Source organism: Rhamphochromis longiceps, linkage group LG20 (assembly GCF_057381845.1).
Source record: "Rhamphochromis longiceps isolate RC_006_pf linkage group LG20, R_longiceps_female_GT1.1, whole genome shotgun sequence".
Classification (NCBI taxonomy): domain Eukaryota; kingdom Metazoa; phylum Chordata; class Actinopteri; order Cichliformes; family Cichlidae; genus Rhamphochromis; species Rhamphochromis longiceps.
The window spans coordinates 22,990,013-23,006,302 of NC_140576.1; the positions used below are offsets into that span (position 1 = coordinate 22,990,013).

Below are 16,290 nucleotides of genomic sequence, written 5' to 3' on the forward strand. Positions count from 1 at the left end.
CAGTTTTTAATAACCGCTCAGGTATTAAAAGGCTGATCGGGTGTTGTCAACCCAAGCCTTGTGTCACCTAGGATTTTCAGCAGCAACTTCACCTACTTCCAAGGTGCATGAAGAGGACAAGGAACTAACAACGTAGGAACTCCAGCAACACTTAAAAGTAAAGTGGAACAACTTTATTAACTGACCAACGTTCATCCTCAGATGAATAATGTAATGTAATTATAATCATATTTTATTTCATACGTTGCAAAACCTGGACTGGTTCACATAAGGATTAGACTCTGAAAGCCAAACCTCAAAAGAAAAAAATTCAGATGAAGATCATGCATTTATGTTTAAAATGATCAAAACTGACCAAATGTGACATGACATTATAGTGACCCAAATGGTAATAAAAACAAGCTGAAAACCAAAACTCAGAACAAATAGTCCAGAGTCTCTACGGCCTGTCACAGCACTTACAACTGTCTCGAAAGACTAAATTAGCTGGGCAGTTTTGGATCCACGTGATGCCATTGGCACAGCTGTAAAAAGAACCTGGAGCGTCAGGTTTGGCATAGAGCCCACCAATTTTTGTAGCACAGAAGTTGTCAGTGGTTGTAGTAGTGATTGATGGTCTGGGATGAGGCAAAATGTGATCCTTATTTGTTGATGTCTCCTGATTCAGGTTTGTGTGAGCAGTTGGAAGTGGAGGAAGATCTGTAGAAACAATAGCTATAAAGTTATACTACTACTACTACTACTAACAACAATAATAATAATAATACTTATTATTATCATCATAAATTATTATTATTACTTATCAGTAAGTGAAATTAAATTAAAGAAGTTAACTTTTAGTTAATATAATATAAAAAAATATCCTACATAAAACCACGGCTATATTAGGGTGCGCAAATTAATAGTCAGTTAATAAATTAAACATTTGCTAGTGTGCATGTTAGTAGCATACAAGCTCTTTATTAGTCAAAGTTGTTAATAATGCCAACAATAAAATTCTTCGCAAAACCTTTTTTTTTTAACAATTAGGCCAATAATTTTCCTAAATTACGAAATTTTCCTAAAACATTTGTAATTACTGCTTGCTAATTAGTAAGCAAGGTGTTGTACATGGATGTAGGGGCCTATAGTCAATACTCTTTGATAGCCCTAATAACTGCAGTTGTTTCTTATGAACTGCAAATGTTAATAATGTTCAGATAACCTCCTATTAAATGATGGTCTCTTAAAATGTGCTTCCATTTGCTCCTTGTTCTAAAGTGAGGTGTAAGTCACCAGAAATTTGACACTTGGCACACATGGGCTCCGTACGAGTTCTTCCTCTTTACACTTCCCTGTTGCAATTTATATGTCCTTTTCTCAGGTGTTTCAATAAACCTTAATCAAATTTGGAGTTATACACACATTTTATTTGAATATTTTTTAATGGACAACTTAAGACATTTTAAAATGGTATTAAAATATTTTTACATGTTTTTTCCTTATCTTTATTTTTATTTTTTAAATGTTTAGAACAGATCTCCTCCTTAAACTTTCTGTTTATTTCAGCTGACCAGCTTTCGGTTTGCAAAAGGCCAGAAAGCTATTCAACAGTGTCTCTCTGTTTCATATTATATAGATCCTGTCTGGGTTAATAAGTGTCAGTGTAATAGTAGCTTTCGAGCATTTGCTGTGAGTGAAAATTCAAATCCCGAGTTCAAAGATTTAACCAGTATTCATCTGGATACATTGAACACTTGTTTTGTGTTTTATTTAATAAAAATAGATCATCCTCAAGTGCTTTTATGACAAATTGACCAGTCTTTTATTGCTAAAGAGCAAATAATGTTAGGATTGTCACTGATGTGCTGAAGCCTTCTTACGTATTTCATTTAACAAACATTAGGAAGCTATGATAGAATACAGATATCCCAAATAAGGCATTAACAGCCTTTATATTGACTAATTGGAAAATATGCATACTAATAAGTAACTGGCTAGCTGTCCAAAAGTTGATTCTGTTCATCTGGACGTAGCGTTTTGTGGGAGAAACGTTTCGTCACTCATCCAAGTGACTTCTTCAGTTTCAGCAGACTGCAGGTTTCCCCAAATCCAAAACTGGCTAGCTCAAAACAAACATAAAATGCTAATGTAGGAATTTTATTACCTGGAAACAAAAGAGAGCGAAGAGAACCGATGAGGGGGTATTGTCCCTGTCCACAGAACTGTCCATTAAAGTCATCTAGATCCAGAGCCCAGACAAAGGCTCCTCCAAAAGTGTTGTTTTTTAGGTAACGGACCTGAAGCAGTAACAATCGAAACAACTTAATAACAGTATGCACATTTTAATGTGATATGTTGTTTTAGTACTAATGTTATCTGGCAAAGAAAAACTGAGCAACATCCAGATGCACATGTCTACCTTAGTCATAAAACTTTCTTTATTGTCATATCCAACCCACTCGTTTTGTTTGGTGGCATATGGGACTTTCTGGTCCTCAATCAAGTGGACACTGGCCCCTTGAAGAAAGGTGCAAATCTGAAAACAGATAAAAAATGCATTCTGTGTGGTAACTTGACATATTAACATTGATCTGCTACTAAGACATAGAAACTGACTTAAAATGAACATATTAATATGAGAGTGGGGATTTCTTTTTACCTCATAATAAGACCAAATGCCGGGCTCCCTTGTAAATGTGCCAGCAGCAGCAGGGCTGCTGGCAGGGGCTCCAACTTGACTGGATTGAGTAGAAAGACGAAACGTGCGTCCGTATGTAGCAAAGCCCATATTTAACTTTTGTACAGGTGTTCCCTTTTCTGCCCAGTACCTCATAGCAAAATCCTAAAATGTAAACATATGTAAGTTATATTGTCATTAATACTAGTATTATCAGGTTCAGTGACTCATTGACTTTATAAATAATTTGTGATTTAAATTCTCAAGTGTTAGAATTAGAGAAGGGTGTAAAAATGGTGACAATCAATGTCAATCCATCGACAGTTGGTTGAGAACTGTGTGGAAAAGTGGAGCGTGGCTGGGAGCAATTGCAGTCTAAAACAAAGCACTCAGAGAGCACAACTGTCCCTGAAGGGCAAGGGCTATACTAAAAGTTTGGTGTTTTATGTTTCACTGGTATTGTTATCCCCAATAATGATATCTGCATTGTTTTCATAGTCATTTCTGCACTATATTAATATTTTTGTGTCATTGTGAAGTCATATAATGTTATATCAAAAAATTTTCTAAAGAGCTCAGAAAAAGAAAGCGCTTATGTTCCCCTTTGACAAATATATTGCTTCAAAATTTGGAGATGATTTGATCGAAATGAAAGCTTTTTCCTAATACATACTAAAAGGGTGTATTTTTCATCTTTATTCATATGATTGGATCAGAATTAGCTGAAATCTTTGTGATTTACATGCAAATCTACATGCTTGAGATTTGAACATTTTTAACATATTTTCAGTCATTGTGTAATTTTGAGAAATATTATAGTGTCATAGTGATGTTGTAGTGTCTTGTGCAGCTCTCTCCATACCCTTTTATATGATATATAACTCAATATGGTTGTTTGAATTTATTTCATAAAGGTCAAAGGTTTGGCCAACCTAGGTACACATGCTCCCCAAGACCTAGTATATTGTTGTGAAGTCTGAACATGACCCATAAAAAAATTGTGTATGTAAAGTTTTTACTAGTTTTCACATTGACCTGATTTTCATGAAAATTAAATGACCTTAGATCAGCTTGTTGGTATCTATCATTTCATAAAATTTGAAACACTAGACCGCTAACAAACAGACAAAGAAACAAACGGAATGGATTACATAATCCCTCTTTTTCAGGGAGAAAAATGAACCCATCTACTCACAGTATTTAAGTAAACGTGGTCCCCAATATCTTGGGATCCTTTGTATAAGGGGCTGTTATGTCCTGTGACACTCTCCCAGGTACCATGAAAGTCATATGTCATCACATTAATAAAATCGACATACCTGATAAAGTGCATGAGAGGTCAAGGTCAGCAAAACAGGTTTTGCAGGGCATGCAATGTGATATTACTAATAAGCTTACTTTGACATCTCTGAGACTTCATAACCGGCATCAATGGTTCCTTTACCAGCAGACACAGCAGCAGAAATCATTAACCTGGGCTGTCCTGTTGATGTTCCCTCTGCCTCAAAGGCCTGTAGTAGCTCCTATAAACCACAGAAAAGAAAGGTAACTTCGTGGTTCATGCCAATCATCAGTAACTCCAAATCTGACCTTGCATAACACTGTGAATCTCTGCTTGTCTTCCAGAGGGCTTCCTCTTGCTGCAGGGTATTCCCAGTCTAGGTCTAGTCCATCAAAACCAAATTTTCTCAGTAGTTTGATAGAAGATTGTATAAATGTATTTCTTTTGGCTTGCGTTGACACCATAGTAGTGAACCTATGAAACCGATTGGCAAAAGAAAGGCACAATTAAAAAGATCTGTATAAAGAGAAAATTTATGATTCATTATTGTTTTATGCTTAGTGTCACACTTTTGCGTTCCGAAGTTCCAGCCTCCAACTGCCAGCAGGGTTTTAAGATTTGGATTCCTGTGGGAATGTAAAGATACAGCAGCAAAGATTATTTTTTCTCAACATTTTGTAAGTGATATGAGGAGAAAATAGACTAACCTTTGTTTGAGTCCATTAAAGGATCTATAGAGTTCCTCATCATTCCATTCTATGGTCACTAATTCATTTGCCTCATTAATACCAGAAAAGGCATAGATTAGGTGCGTACAAAGGTTTGGATCAATATTTGAAGGCATAAACCTCCCATTGCCAGGTCTGTATTGGGACCAGTTTGTGAAGTAACACACAAGTCTGGAGGATGAGACTGAATATGAAAGAACATTTTTCAATCTCTTTAAAACATTATATGACTGTCCAATATAAAAGGGTTGGTACAATTTATGAACTCACCCAGACTGCCAAAGGCGAGACAGAGACCTTAACAGTTGCATTTTTTTGTTACATACAAATAGTTAAATATAAAATTTGCATTTGCAAAATCTGTATTTCAATTTCCCTTACCTGAGATCACAATTAGGATGCGCATGATAGCTGAGGTCAGACTGGTAATGTAATAAAACAGTGCAGTAAAGAAAAAAAAAAAAGCAGAATCTATGATAATCATTAACTCAAAGTAAACCAAATGTCCTAAATTTAAGGACATTCTGGTATTGCTTCATAAGTCAAATAGTAACTGATTCATGAACTCACTCACACACACACACACACACACACACACACACACACACACACACACACACACACACACACACACACACACACACACACACACACACATTGTTTTGAAAGCCTCCACAACGTTTGCAGAAAACCTAAGATTGCTCATCACATAGCTTGCAAACACCTGGACCTGAAAGTTAAAATTACGCGGATATACAAAAAACAGCTGTCTTACTATTTTACATATGTTCCCCGCCTGTCTGCTTGTCTGTGAACTACTCCTACACCGTTAGGAGCTGAGGAACCAAAACCGTCACATGGGTACATCTTAGGCCACTGAAGGATCTTACCTGATATTATGACGTCATCGTGTTTCCTAGCAGCCCCCTACCAAGCAGCAGTTTAGTAGTTATACACCTATAAAAGAAACTTAGCATCTTAATTTCATTACAGTAAAATCAAATTATATGCACAAATGTTGAATATTATAATGAATATATTATGGTCTGATCATGTTGTCTGGCAGCTTCCCAGTGACAGACTGAAATGACAGTAAAGCAGGACCTGAACATTGCAGAAGACCCACAAAATGTAATTTCTATAATTTGCCTATGCTTTATTAGATATCCTAACAGGGTCAAGCAACAATATTTAGCAAAAGGAAAGGGTTTTCATTCTACTGCAGCACCACGATGGTAACAGTGGTGCAGCACCACAACAGTCAAAAGTTTACTGACGCTTTTGCACCAACATTTGTTTTACTAAAATTCAACCTTGCAAAAAAAAAACCTCAAAGCCATTTTTAATGTTAGCAATTGTTAAATATTATATTGAGCTGTGCATTGAAAAAGCTCGAGTACCAATGATGTGGAATTGCAGCGAGTATTATACTGACACATAATTTATTTTGGTGTTTCCTCAAAACAAAACCTAATTTTCAGCTTGGTCAGATGGCTGGAAAGTGCATGTGCTTACTTGTTGGCTCAATTTATGTCAGCTGTTTGTTTGTAAAGCTCTGACTCACTCTTTCTTTCTACCGTGCTGCAGCAGCCACTCTTCTCCTTTATTAATTCAACTATTCAAATAATGGTTTAACCTTTCACCGTGGTGTTGAGACCTTTATTGTGTTTGAGCCAGCCGTTACAATGCTGGCACAGGGACAGCCACAGCAGGTTTCGAGGAAAAGAAAATGCCAGATAAATGCCAGACAAACAGAAAAAAAGGAAACATGGCCAGATTTGTATTTGTTGTACAATCTTTTAGTTACCTTCATGTAAAGTTTAACCAAACCTGCTCCAGTTTCAAGTACATTAACTGGGTGTACAATTTTCAATCCAGAGACCAAAAATTCAATATTGTTCATCTAATTCTAACCTTTAAAGAAAAAAATCTGCAGCTAGCTGCAAATCTTGGCAAACCCATCCTAGCTTTAAAATGGACCTATATGTAGTTCAGGCTATAGTAGCTGCATTACATAATGTGTATTGCAGAGTACTGGGTACATTTGCTTAATGGTTAATACAGTTTTTAGAATTTATGGCTTTATTGACTGTCCAGGCAGTGTGGTTCCCATAAAAAATAAAAAGAATAAAAAACCATTTTTGCTAGATCAAGACAACTTTTATTCAGTGTCAATTAGGTACAGCATTTGCATGCATCACTGTAAACAAGATAATTTGGACATGTCTGGATGTAGACATGTCCATGGACACACTGATAAAAGGTGTGGGGATCCTCATCATTTACATACAGGCCATCTGGCTTTTCAGCGCAGAATCCACTTCCAGAAACAGGACTTGAGGTTGTTTTGGCAGTAGTAGCAGTAGTGGTAGTAGTAGCCGTAGTAGTGGTAGTAGCTGTTGGGCCAGGAGGGATCGTAGAGACGAGTGGTGGATGTGTGGTTACCGGTGGAGGTGGTGGAGAATCTAGTAAATACAGTAAGTACATATATATATATATATATATATACAGTGGGGCAAAAAAGTATTTAGTCAGCCACCGATTGTGCAAGTTCCCCCACCTAAAATGATGACAGAGGTCAGTAATTTGCACCAGAGGTACACTTCAACTGTGAGAGACAGAATGTGAAAAAAAAATCCATGAATCCACATGGTAGGATTTGTAAAGAATTTATTCGTAAATCAGGGTGGAAAATAAGTATTTGGTCAATAACAAAAATACAACTCAATACTTTGTAACATAACCTTTGTTGGCAATAACAGAGGTCAAACGTTTACTATAGGTCTTTACCAGGTTTGCACACACAGTAGCTGGTATTTTGGCCCATTCCTCCATGCAGATCTTCTCGAGAGCAGTGATGTTTTGGGGCTGTTGCCGAGCAACACGGACTTTCAACTCCCGCCACAGATTTTCTATGGGGTTGAGGTCTGGAGACTGGCTAGGCCACTTCAGGACTTTCAAATGCTTCTTACGGAGCCACTCCTTTGTTGCCCGGGCGGTGTGTTTTGGATCATTGTCATGTTGGAAGACCCAGCCTCGTTTCATCTTCAAAGTTCTCACTGATGGAAGGAGGTTTTGGCTCAAAATCTCACGATACATGGCCCCATTCATTCTGTCCTTAACACGGATCAGTCGTTCTGTCCCCTTGGCAGAAAAACAGCCCCATAGCATGATGTTTCCACCCCCATGCTTCACAGTAGGTATGGTGTTCTTGGGATGCAACTCAGTATTCTTCTTCCTCCAAACACGACGAGTTGAGTTTATACCAAAAAGTTCTACTTTGGTTTCATCTGACCACATGACATTCTCCCAATCCTCTGCTGTATCATCCATGTGCTCTCTGGCAAACTTCAGACGGGCCTGGACATGCACTGGCTTCAGCAGCGGAACACGTCTGGCACTGCGGGATTTGATTCCCTGCCGTTGTAGTGTGTTACTGATGGTGACCTTTGTTACTTTGGTCCCAGCTCTCTGCAGGTCATTCACCAGGTCCCCCCGTGTGGTTCTGGGATCTTTGCTCACCGTTCTCATGATCATTTTGACCCCACGGGATGAGATCTTGCGTGGAGCCCCAGATCGAGGGAGATTATCAGTGATCTTGCATGTCTTCCATTTTCTGATGATTGCTCCCACAGTTGATTTTTTCACACCAAGCTGCTTGCCTATTGTAGATTCACTCTTCCCAGTCTGGTGCAGGTCTACAATACTTTTCCTGGTGTCCTTCGAAAGCTCTTTGGTCTTGGCCATGGCGGAGTTTGGAGTCTGACTGTTTGAGGCTGTGGACAGGTGTCTTTTATACAGATGATGAGTTCAAACAGGTGCCATTCATACAGGTAACGAGTGGGGGACAGAAAAGCTTCTTACAGAAGACGTTACAGGTCTGTGAGAGCCAGAGATTTTCCTTGTTTGAGGTGACCAAATACTTATTTTCCACCCTGATTTACGAATAAATTCTTTACAAATCCTACCATGTGGATTCATGGATTTTTTTTTCACATTCTGTCTCTCACAGTTGAAGTGTACCTCTGGTGCAAATTACTGACCTCTGTCATCATTTTAAGTGGGGGAACTTGCACAATCGGTGGCTGACTAAATACTTTTTTGCCCCACTGTGTGTGTATGTATATATATATATATATATATATATATATATATATATATATAGAGGAGGGAGACGAGGAACCATCATGGAAGGACAGGCCCCTGCACGGTATGTACCACCGGCAGATAGAGGAGGTGGCTGATATCCAGAAATCCTACCAGTGGCTGGACAAAGCTGGACTGAAAGACAGCACAGAGGCACTAATCATGGCAGCACAAGAACAAGCTCTGAGTACAAGATCCATAGAGGCTGGGGTCTATCACACCAGGCAAGACCCCAGGTGCAGGCTGTGTAAAGATGCCCCAGAGACAATCCAGCACATAACAGCAGGGTGCAAGATGCTAGCAGGCAAGGCATACATGGAACGCCATAACCAAGTGGCCGGCATAGTGTACAGGAACATCTGTGCCGAGTATAACCTGGAAGTCCCGAGGTCAAAATGGGAGATGCCCCCAAGGGTGGTGGAGAATGACCGAGCTAAGATCCTGTGGGACTTCCAGATACAGACGGACAAAATGGTGGTGGCTAACCAACCGGACATAGTGGTGGTAGACAAACAGAAGAAGACGGCCGTAGTGATCGATGTAGCGGTTCCGAATGACAGCAATATCAGGAAGAAGGAACACGAGAAGCTGGAGAAATACCAAGGGCTCAGAGAAGAGCTGGAGAGGATGTGGAGGGTGAAGGTAACGGTGGTCCCCGTGGTAATCGGAGCACTAGGTGCGGTGACTCCCAAGCTAGGCGAGTGGCTCCAGCAGATCCCGGGAATAACATCGGAGATCTCTGTCCAGAAGAGCGCAGTCCTGGGAACAGCTAAGATACTGCGCAGGACCCTCAAGCTCCCAGGCCTCTGGTAGAGGACCCGAGCTTGAAGGATAAACCGCCCGCAGGGGCGTGCTGGGTGTTTTATATATATATATATATATATATATATATATATATATATATATATATATATATATATATATATATAAGTTTAGGAAATTTTGGAGAAAAAAACCTTTTCTTAACTAGAGATGATGACACTGATGAATATTAAAATGTCCATGTTTATACTTTATACTTTTTTCAGTTTACCTGAATTCAAAAGAGTGCGCAGATAACTAATGAGAGGATAATGTCCCTGTCCACAGAACTGTCCAGCAAAGTCATCGAGATCCAGAGACCAGACAAATGCTCCTCCAAATCTGTTGTCTTTCACATACTGTGCCTGTGAAATATAAACTGTGAGTTGCAATTTAAAACTACCACATTTCCACCAGTGCACAATCCAAAAGTAACCAAATGTAACCAAACTTTACCTGATGTCTGTACTACTTTAAGAGCAGTAAGATATAGCTGCCAGTTAATAAGAACATTAGGATTTGTTTTGTATTATCACCTTAAACATAAATTGGCATTGGTACCTTGATTTCAAAGCTCTGCCTGTTATCAAAGCCAACCCACTCATTGCCCTTAATGGCATAGGGCACCTTTTGCTCATCAATCCACTTTATGCTGCCTGTTTGGATGAATGTGCAAATCTGTAGAGAAGAAAATAATACTTCAACACCCTTCACACAGTTTGCGATTTATGGAAAACATTGTGGTGTAATAAATCTGAACATAAGCTGCTTTATATTAGCTGACCTCGTAGTAAGACCAAAACCCAGCTTCACGGGTGTAAGGCCCAGCACTCGCTGGTCCTGTGGCTGCAGCTCCAAGACCATTAGCAGCTGTTGATGTGGTGAATGTGCGTCCATATGTGGGGAAACCGACTAAGAGCTTTTCCATAGGAGCTCCCTGGTCCCTCCAATATTTCATAGAAAAATCCTTTGAGAGAAAAAAATAGTATTGAAGGAAACTGTTTCCAGGGCCTACTCCGTGGATCGGCTTCCTCCGAGGCGTGGACGTCTATCAGCAGAGAATGTACCTTCACCTATCAGCAGAGAATGTCCCTTAGTCTGTAACACAGTCAAATATATTCTCAAGTAATATTCAAGCATGCCATTCAGCGTGTTAGTACGAGCAGCTCGGGAGCAGCTTGGGAGAACAAGAAAACAGAGACTGCTTTAGATTGTCTTCCCAAAGTGACTCAACTTTATTCACAAGTACAACAGTTTATATAGAGGGTAAAATTCATGAGACAGCAGATTTATCAGTTTAAACCAGTACAGACCAAGATAAGGGAGCGTCTTCCTGCCCTTGGGTGAAGAAGCATCCTTTGTGTAGTGTATCAGTTCAGCTACAATTGTGATTATCTCAGCGACATATTTTCAAGGCACAAAACGAAGAGTTCTTTCATTAGTGAAATCTGAAACAAACCATTTGGCCTTCAACAGGCGTCTAAAAGATTAAGAAACTAATGTAGCTGAGGGAGTGATCTCTGTGGTATTTCAACCTTGTACCAGCCTGTGATTCTCACACATCAATTCTTGGGTCAAAGAGAAAAATAACTAAAACAAAGGGGCCTTATTGAATGACAGAGTTTTCCTGCATAATGTCACTATAAAACAATATCCAGTAAATGCTCCCATGGTACTAAAATACCTAACAAGTATATTATATAATATTATTATAATGATATTTTATAGTGATATATATATATATATATATATATATATATATATATATATATATATATATATATGAATGTTGATGAAAGTTTCACTCACCACATTGTAATATATGTTATCACCCTGATCGACGGAGCTGCGGTACAGAGGGCTGTTATGACCAGTGAATGGGTCCCAAGCTCCGTGGTAGTCATAGGTCATGACATTTATAAAGTCTAGAAACCTGTAAAACATCACCATTAAATACAATGTAACAAAATAATATCAATAATAATAATAAGTTAAATAAGTTAAGAACTTGAACATATTTAAAGTAAAAATCCTTAAAAATGCCCATGTATTCAAACTGTAACTTTAATACTTTTTATCAGCATGTATCATTCAAGAAAAATCATTCAGTGTATTCACATTATGTAACTATCTCTCTACATCATTTTTTCATGTTATTACTGTGGTTTGCTGTCTAAGCCTTTCACATTAAGCAATGTGTGTATAGTAAATAAAACCACAGGTAGCTCTTCTGATCAAATATTTGCTGTCCCTGTAAATCTGGGACCATCAGTGTTTTAGTATGAATTAACACTTGCATTTATTTAAGTAATCTCCAGTGCTGCAAAATGAAAAGTGGGATGAAATCTTTAGGATTGGAACTTTAGTGACTTCCTATCAAATAAACTCACTTTGACACATCGGCAATCTCGTAGCCGTTGTCAATGTTCCCCTTCCCACCGGCCACTGCAGCTGTGAGCAAGAGCCGTGGTTGTTTGGTCTCAGTAGCTTCTTTTTCAAAGGCAGCAAGTAATTCCTAGACGCAAGAATACAGTAGACAAGGATGATATTGTGCATTCATTTTAATAAGAAAGCATATTTTATATGTAAAATACATATAAAAGGAACGATAACATACTAAAATATAATGTGCATAGTATTAACAAGTATACATTGATTTCCAGACTAACCTGTAAGAGCACTGTGTATCTCTTCTTGTCCTCTGGTGGGCTTCCCCGTGCTCCAGGATACTCCCAGTCCAGGTCAAGTCCATCAAAGCCGTGCAGCCTCAAGAATCTGATGCAAGACTGGATGAATGTCTGGCGACTGGCAGGAGTTGAAGCCATGATGGTAAACCTATTGAGATGGAAAGTTTATAGATATATTGAGGTGATGAGGAATTTGTTGTTGTTATGTGAAATAATGTAATTCTACAGCTTTGTGATGCTGTTGTCATGTAGACTAACTGTGCAGTGCCAAAGTTCCAGCCACCAACAGCCAACAGAGTCTTCAGCTGCGGGTTTCTGTGATGGAGATGTAGAAAAACAGGTAGATTTATAATTAAGCCATGTGACTTGACAAGAATGCTACATTTTGCAAGTCCTCATTCCTCATGTCATGTAAAATCATCCAACTCTTTTTATTTGTTTACCAATTTTTTTATTCATTTAACATAACTCCTATGAAAATTTTGCATTAGAAACCCTTTACTTCAAAAATTGTGTAAGGAGTGATGATCAGTGATAGTCCTTTAATAATTCTTTGTGGTTCGAGGTGGCAGAAGTTGTCTTTAACCTGGGTTGTTTTTGGTCAGCAGGGAATGACTCTTCTGTTTGTATAAACAGGTTGAATTTTGTATAGGTCTGAAAAAAACCACAGTACTGCTAACTGGATTTTGTATCTCAGTACTGAGTCAATTTGAACCCCTTAAAACAGGTTATGTGAGGATACAGTGTCCTATTTTGTTTTAGTCAGATTCACTCCTTTCTTGTTATGTCTCATTTAATAAAAGCAAAATGCTGACTACCAAAAGCTCAACTTGAGTTTGTTTCCACAAATCATTCACATGTGACATGTCTTTTATATATGAACACAGTTTAAAATTTATCCAATTTGATGCAAAACGAATGAAGCACAAGAATGCTACATTTGAGAAATGGTGTGTGTTTCATAAAAAAAGCTTCTTATCCTGGTATAAATACAAATATATAACAGAAACTAATATAAGTTTCTATAAGAACACTTAATACGTATAAAGATTTTTAGGATATCAGAATCATGATAAGAATGCAATAAAAACAGTGGCACACTCGTGGAACATTATCAGAATCAGAATCAGAAAGACTTTATTTATCCCCAAGGGGCAATTTTACATAATAATTTTACATAATATTTACATAATATTCATCAGTGTCATCATCTCTAGTTAAGAAAAGGTTTTTTTCTCCAAAATTTCCTAAACTTATATATATATATATATATATATATATATATATATATATATATATATATATATATATATATATATATATATATATATATATATATATATATATATATATATATATATATATATATAAATGATAGGTTCTGTGTTCATTTAAAGACCACTGTCTTGTTAAATCTGTTTTATTTTGAGATTTTTGCATGTAACTCTTTCCTCTTTCCTCTTTATTTTGGCTGCACTAGTAAAATTAAAACAAATCTGTCAATAATTAAGTGCTTAGGGTTAAAAATTATTTGAATACCACTTCACCGTTCATGCCAGAACAGCTGCTGAACCTTGCACACTTTTGTTATTAATGATTGAGAACAAAGCCACGGTTAAAGTAATATTTCAACCACGCACCTGTTCTTGAGGGCATTGAAGGATCTGTAAAGAACATCATCATTCCACTCGTACATTGTTATCTCATTTGAGGGGCTGATTACAGAGAAGGCGTAGATCAGGTGTGTGCACAGGTTGGGGTCTACATTTTCAGGAATGTATCTCCCAGCACCCGGTCTGTATTGGGACCAGTTGGTGAAGTAGCATGCCAGTTTGGTTGAAGACACTTTTGCAAAGAGGAGAATTTTTTTTTCTCATTTTAAGTCATGTAATTCAGAAACACGTGTCAGTAATACATATAGATGATCAATACATACCAACTTGAAGACAAATCAAAAGGGACAAACCTGGAAAAACAAATATATTAGTTATTATTTTGCAGAATTTTACACTTTTGAATCAATTAGTAACTGAAATAATGATGATTTATTTACCAGCCAAGATTGTTACTTGAGCCATGTTGAATCAGTTGATCCTTTTTCTATCTGCAACATGTGATCTGCAACACCAACAAATAGTTATTTACGATAATTATTCAAAATTTCATGAATCACTGTAAGACTGATTTTGACAGAATCAAACTAACTCTGCGTTCTACAGCTAATTCTTCTGTGAACTGCTGCTACGCATATTAAAGTCACGAAAACCTTCTTGCGCTGATGATGAACTTTTCACAGGTAGTTTGACACAAATATTCTAGGGAGTCCTTTTTATAGTTCCGATAGGGCAGGGACAAAGGCTGTGTGCCAACAAAATGTAATAAATGCATCAGTCATAAGATGACTGCTTATAGCTTTTATTACCTGATAAATCTGACTCCAAATTTCTTCAACCTGCTACAGTGAAATCACCTCAGATCATTTCCTGCTGATAAGAGGACCTGATAACATTGTGAGCCGATGCATCGTATTTTACAGAACATCATGATCATACTGGTTTCCATAGAAATGTCTTGATAAACAGCTAACAACAAACTTCAAAGTGGTCTTTCGTTTAGTTACACACTGTTGCTTCGTGTTATGCCTCAAATAAATTAGCGCTGCAGCTTTGTATCACTTTTGTAAACAATGAGATTATTAATGATGAGATTATTTTATGAAGTAATTGATCAAATAATTGATGGTTTATTTAATAATTTGGATCATTTGGTCGATAAAAAATAGTTTGTTGGTGTTTATTTGCAATTACAAATAATCAGTCCGAAACCCAAAGATGATCATTTTTCTGTAATTTTTATATGATAAACACGTAATCACCTTTATAAATGAGATGTAATTGATAAAATAATTGATAATAGAGGTTTAATTAATGATTTGGATCATTGTTGTAGTTGTTCAGTTGTTGTTCAGTTGTTGGCATTTATCAGTCCCAAGCTTAAAGATGAACATTTTCAGAAGGATAAGAACAACAAGAAAGACAGTTTCAGGATATTATTAGATGTTTTTCCTCTCACAGAAAAACAAAAGAAAAACAAAAAAACAGCTTATTATTTTTCTTTAATCTCAACATATATTTTTCTAAATAAAAAACTTAAAGTAAATTGATAAGCTCAGTGAATGTTATTATATGATACATGATTAAAAATCTCCAAAGGATTAATTTTTATCTAGTTTTGGAACCTTCTGATCCAAATCTAACATCTTTGATAATTTGAAGTTCATTTAACATTGTTTTTCTTTCAGCTCTCTCATAGTCTTGAACCCTTTAACATTACCAGCTAACCCCTAGGTATGCTTGATTGGAGGGGCATGACAAAGATAACTCAGAGCTATAGCAGATAAACCAGAAAGATTTTAGATAACATATCGTTTTGTCTTTAAGTTAATCCCCAATGGTGTAATGATGGATTACAGTGAACCTGCCACATCGTAGTGAATTGTCCAAGGTTCAGGGGAATTAAAGTGTTTTTATCTTTTTAGTGCAATTTGTAATTAACAGTCTCTTTCAATTCGATTTTTTGTAATTTTAACACCATCATTGAGCCTTAAAACGACCTCAAGTGAACAAGAACACATGATATAATATATGAAGTCAATATTTATTTAACAAAAATCAAGCCAAAATGCAGAAGCAGTGTATGAAAGATTAATTAGATTCTATATTCACCTTTAGGAGCAATAACATATTAATGTTTTTCTGTATGACTTTCAGTCATGCAGCCTCTCACATCATTGTAGTGGAATTTTAACCCACTCTTTTTTTTAGTGTTGCTTAATTTCAGTTCACTTTCCTGTTTGTCATAGCATTTGGATTAAGCTGGAGGCTGGACTTTGGACCATTGCAACACGTTCATTCTGTTGTTTTTCAGTCATTCTGTTGTAAATTTCATGGTGTGCTTGAGGTCATTGCCCTGTTGCATGACCCAATT

At 37.1% G+C, this 16,290-nt stretch overlaps 2 protein-coding genes across 2 annotated transcripts; both read right to left on the reverse strand.

The window, feature by feature from the left end:
* Positions 1-42: 42 nt before the first annotated feature.
* LOC146645325 (chitotriosidase-1-like) lies at positions 43-5,103 on the reverse strand. Its single transcript, XM_085392993.1, has 11 exons — positions 5,051-5,103; positions 4,940-4,966; positions 4,649-4,853; positions 4,511-4,567; positions 4,250-4,415; positions 4,058-4,182; positions 3,855-3,978; positions 2,642-2,824; positions 2,402-2,518; positions 2,147-2,279; positions 43-699 (listed from the first exon to the last, which is right to left on the reverse strand). Exons 1-11 carry the CDS (start codon positions 5,073-5,075, stop codon positions 440-442), a joined length of 1,422 nt encoding a protein of 473 aa, XP_085249119.1. The 5' UTR covers positions 5,076-5,103; the 3' UTR covers positions 43-439.
* Positions 5,104-6,844: 1,741 nt separating this feature from the next.
* Positions 6,845-14,381, reverse strand: LOC146645326 (acidic mammalian chitinase-like). The gene is made up of 11 exons (XM_085393261.1): positions 14,357-14,381; positions 14,240-14,269; positions 13,944-14,148; positions 12,562-12,618; positions 12,286-12,451; positions 12,007-12,131; positions 11,426-11,549; positions 10,401-10,583; positions 10,178-10,294; positions 9,849-9,981; positions 6,845-7,134 (listed from the first exon to the last, which is right to left on the reverse strand). The coding sequence occupies exons 1-11, from the start codon at positions 14,379-14,381 to the stop codon at positions 6,845-6,847; spliced, it is 1,455 nt and encodes a 484-aa protein (XP_085249387.1).
* Positions 14,382-16,290: the final 1,909 nt, after the last annotated feature.

Coding starts and splice junctions, on each gene's coding strand:
- LOC146645325 (XM_085392993.1), bottom strand. CDS start 5,075: ATGCGCATCCTAATTGTGATCTCAG. Junction 2,280..2,401: donor AAGAAAGTTTTATGACTAAG/GTAGACATGTGC, acceptor TTACTGCTTCAG/GTCCGTTACCTAAAAAACAA. Junction 700..2,146: donor TCGCTCTCTTTTGTTTCCAG/GTAATAAAATTC, acceptor TTGTTTCTACAG/ATCTTCCTCCACTTCCAACT.
- LOC146645326 (XM_085393261.1), bottom strand. CDS start 14,381: ATGGCTCAAGTAACAATCTTGGCTG. Junction 11,550..12,006: donor GAGATTGCCGATGTGTCAAA/GTGAGTTTATTT, acceptor GATGTTTTACAG/GTTTCTAGACTTTATAAATG. Junction 10,295..10,400: donor GGTTTTGGTCTTACTACGAG/GTCAGCTAATAT, acceptor TCTTCTCTACAG/ATTTGCACATTCATCCAAAC.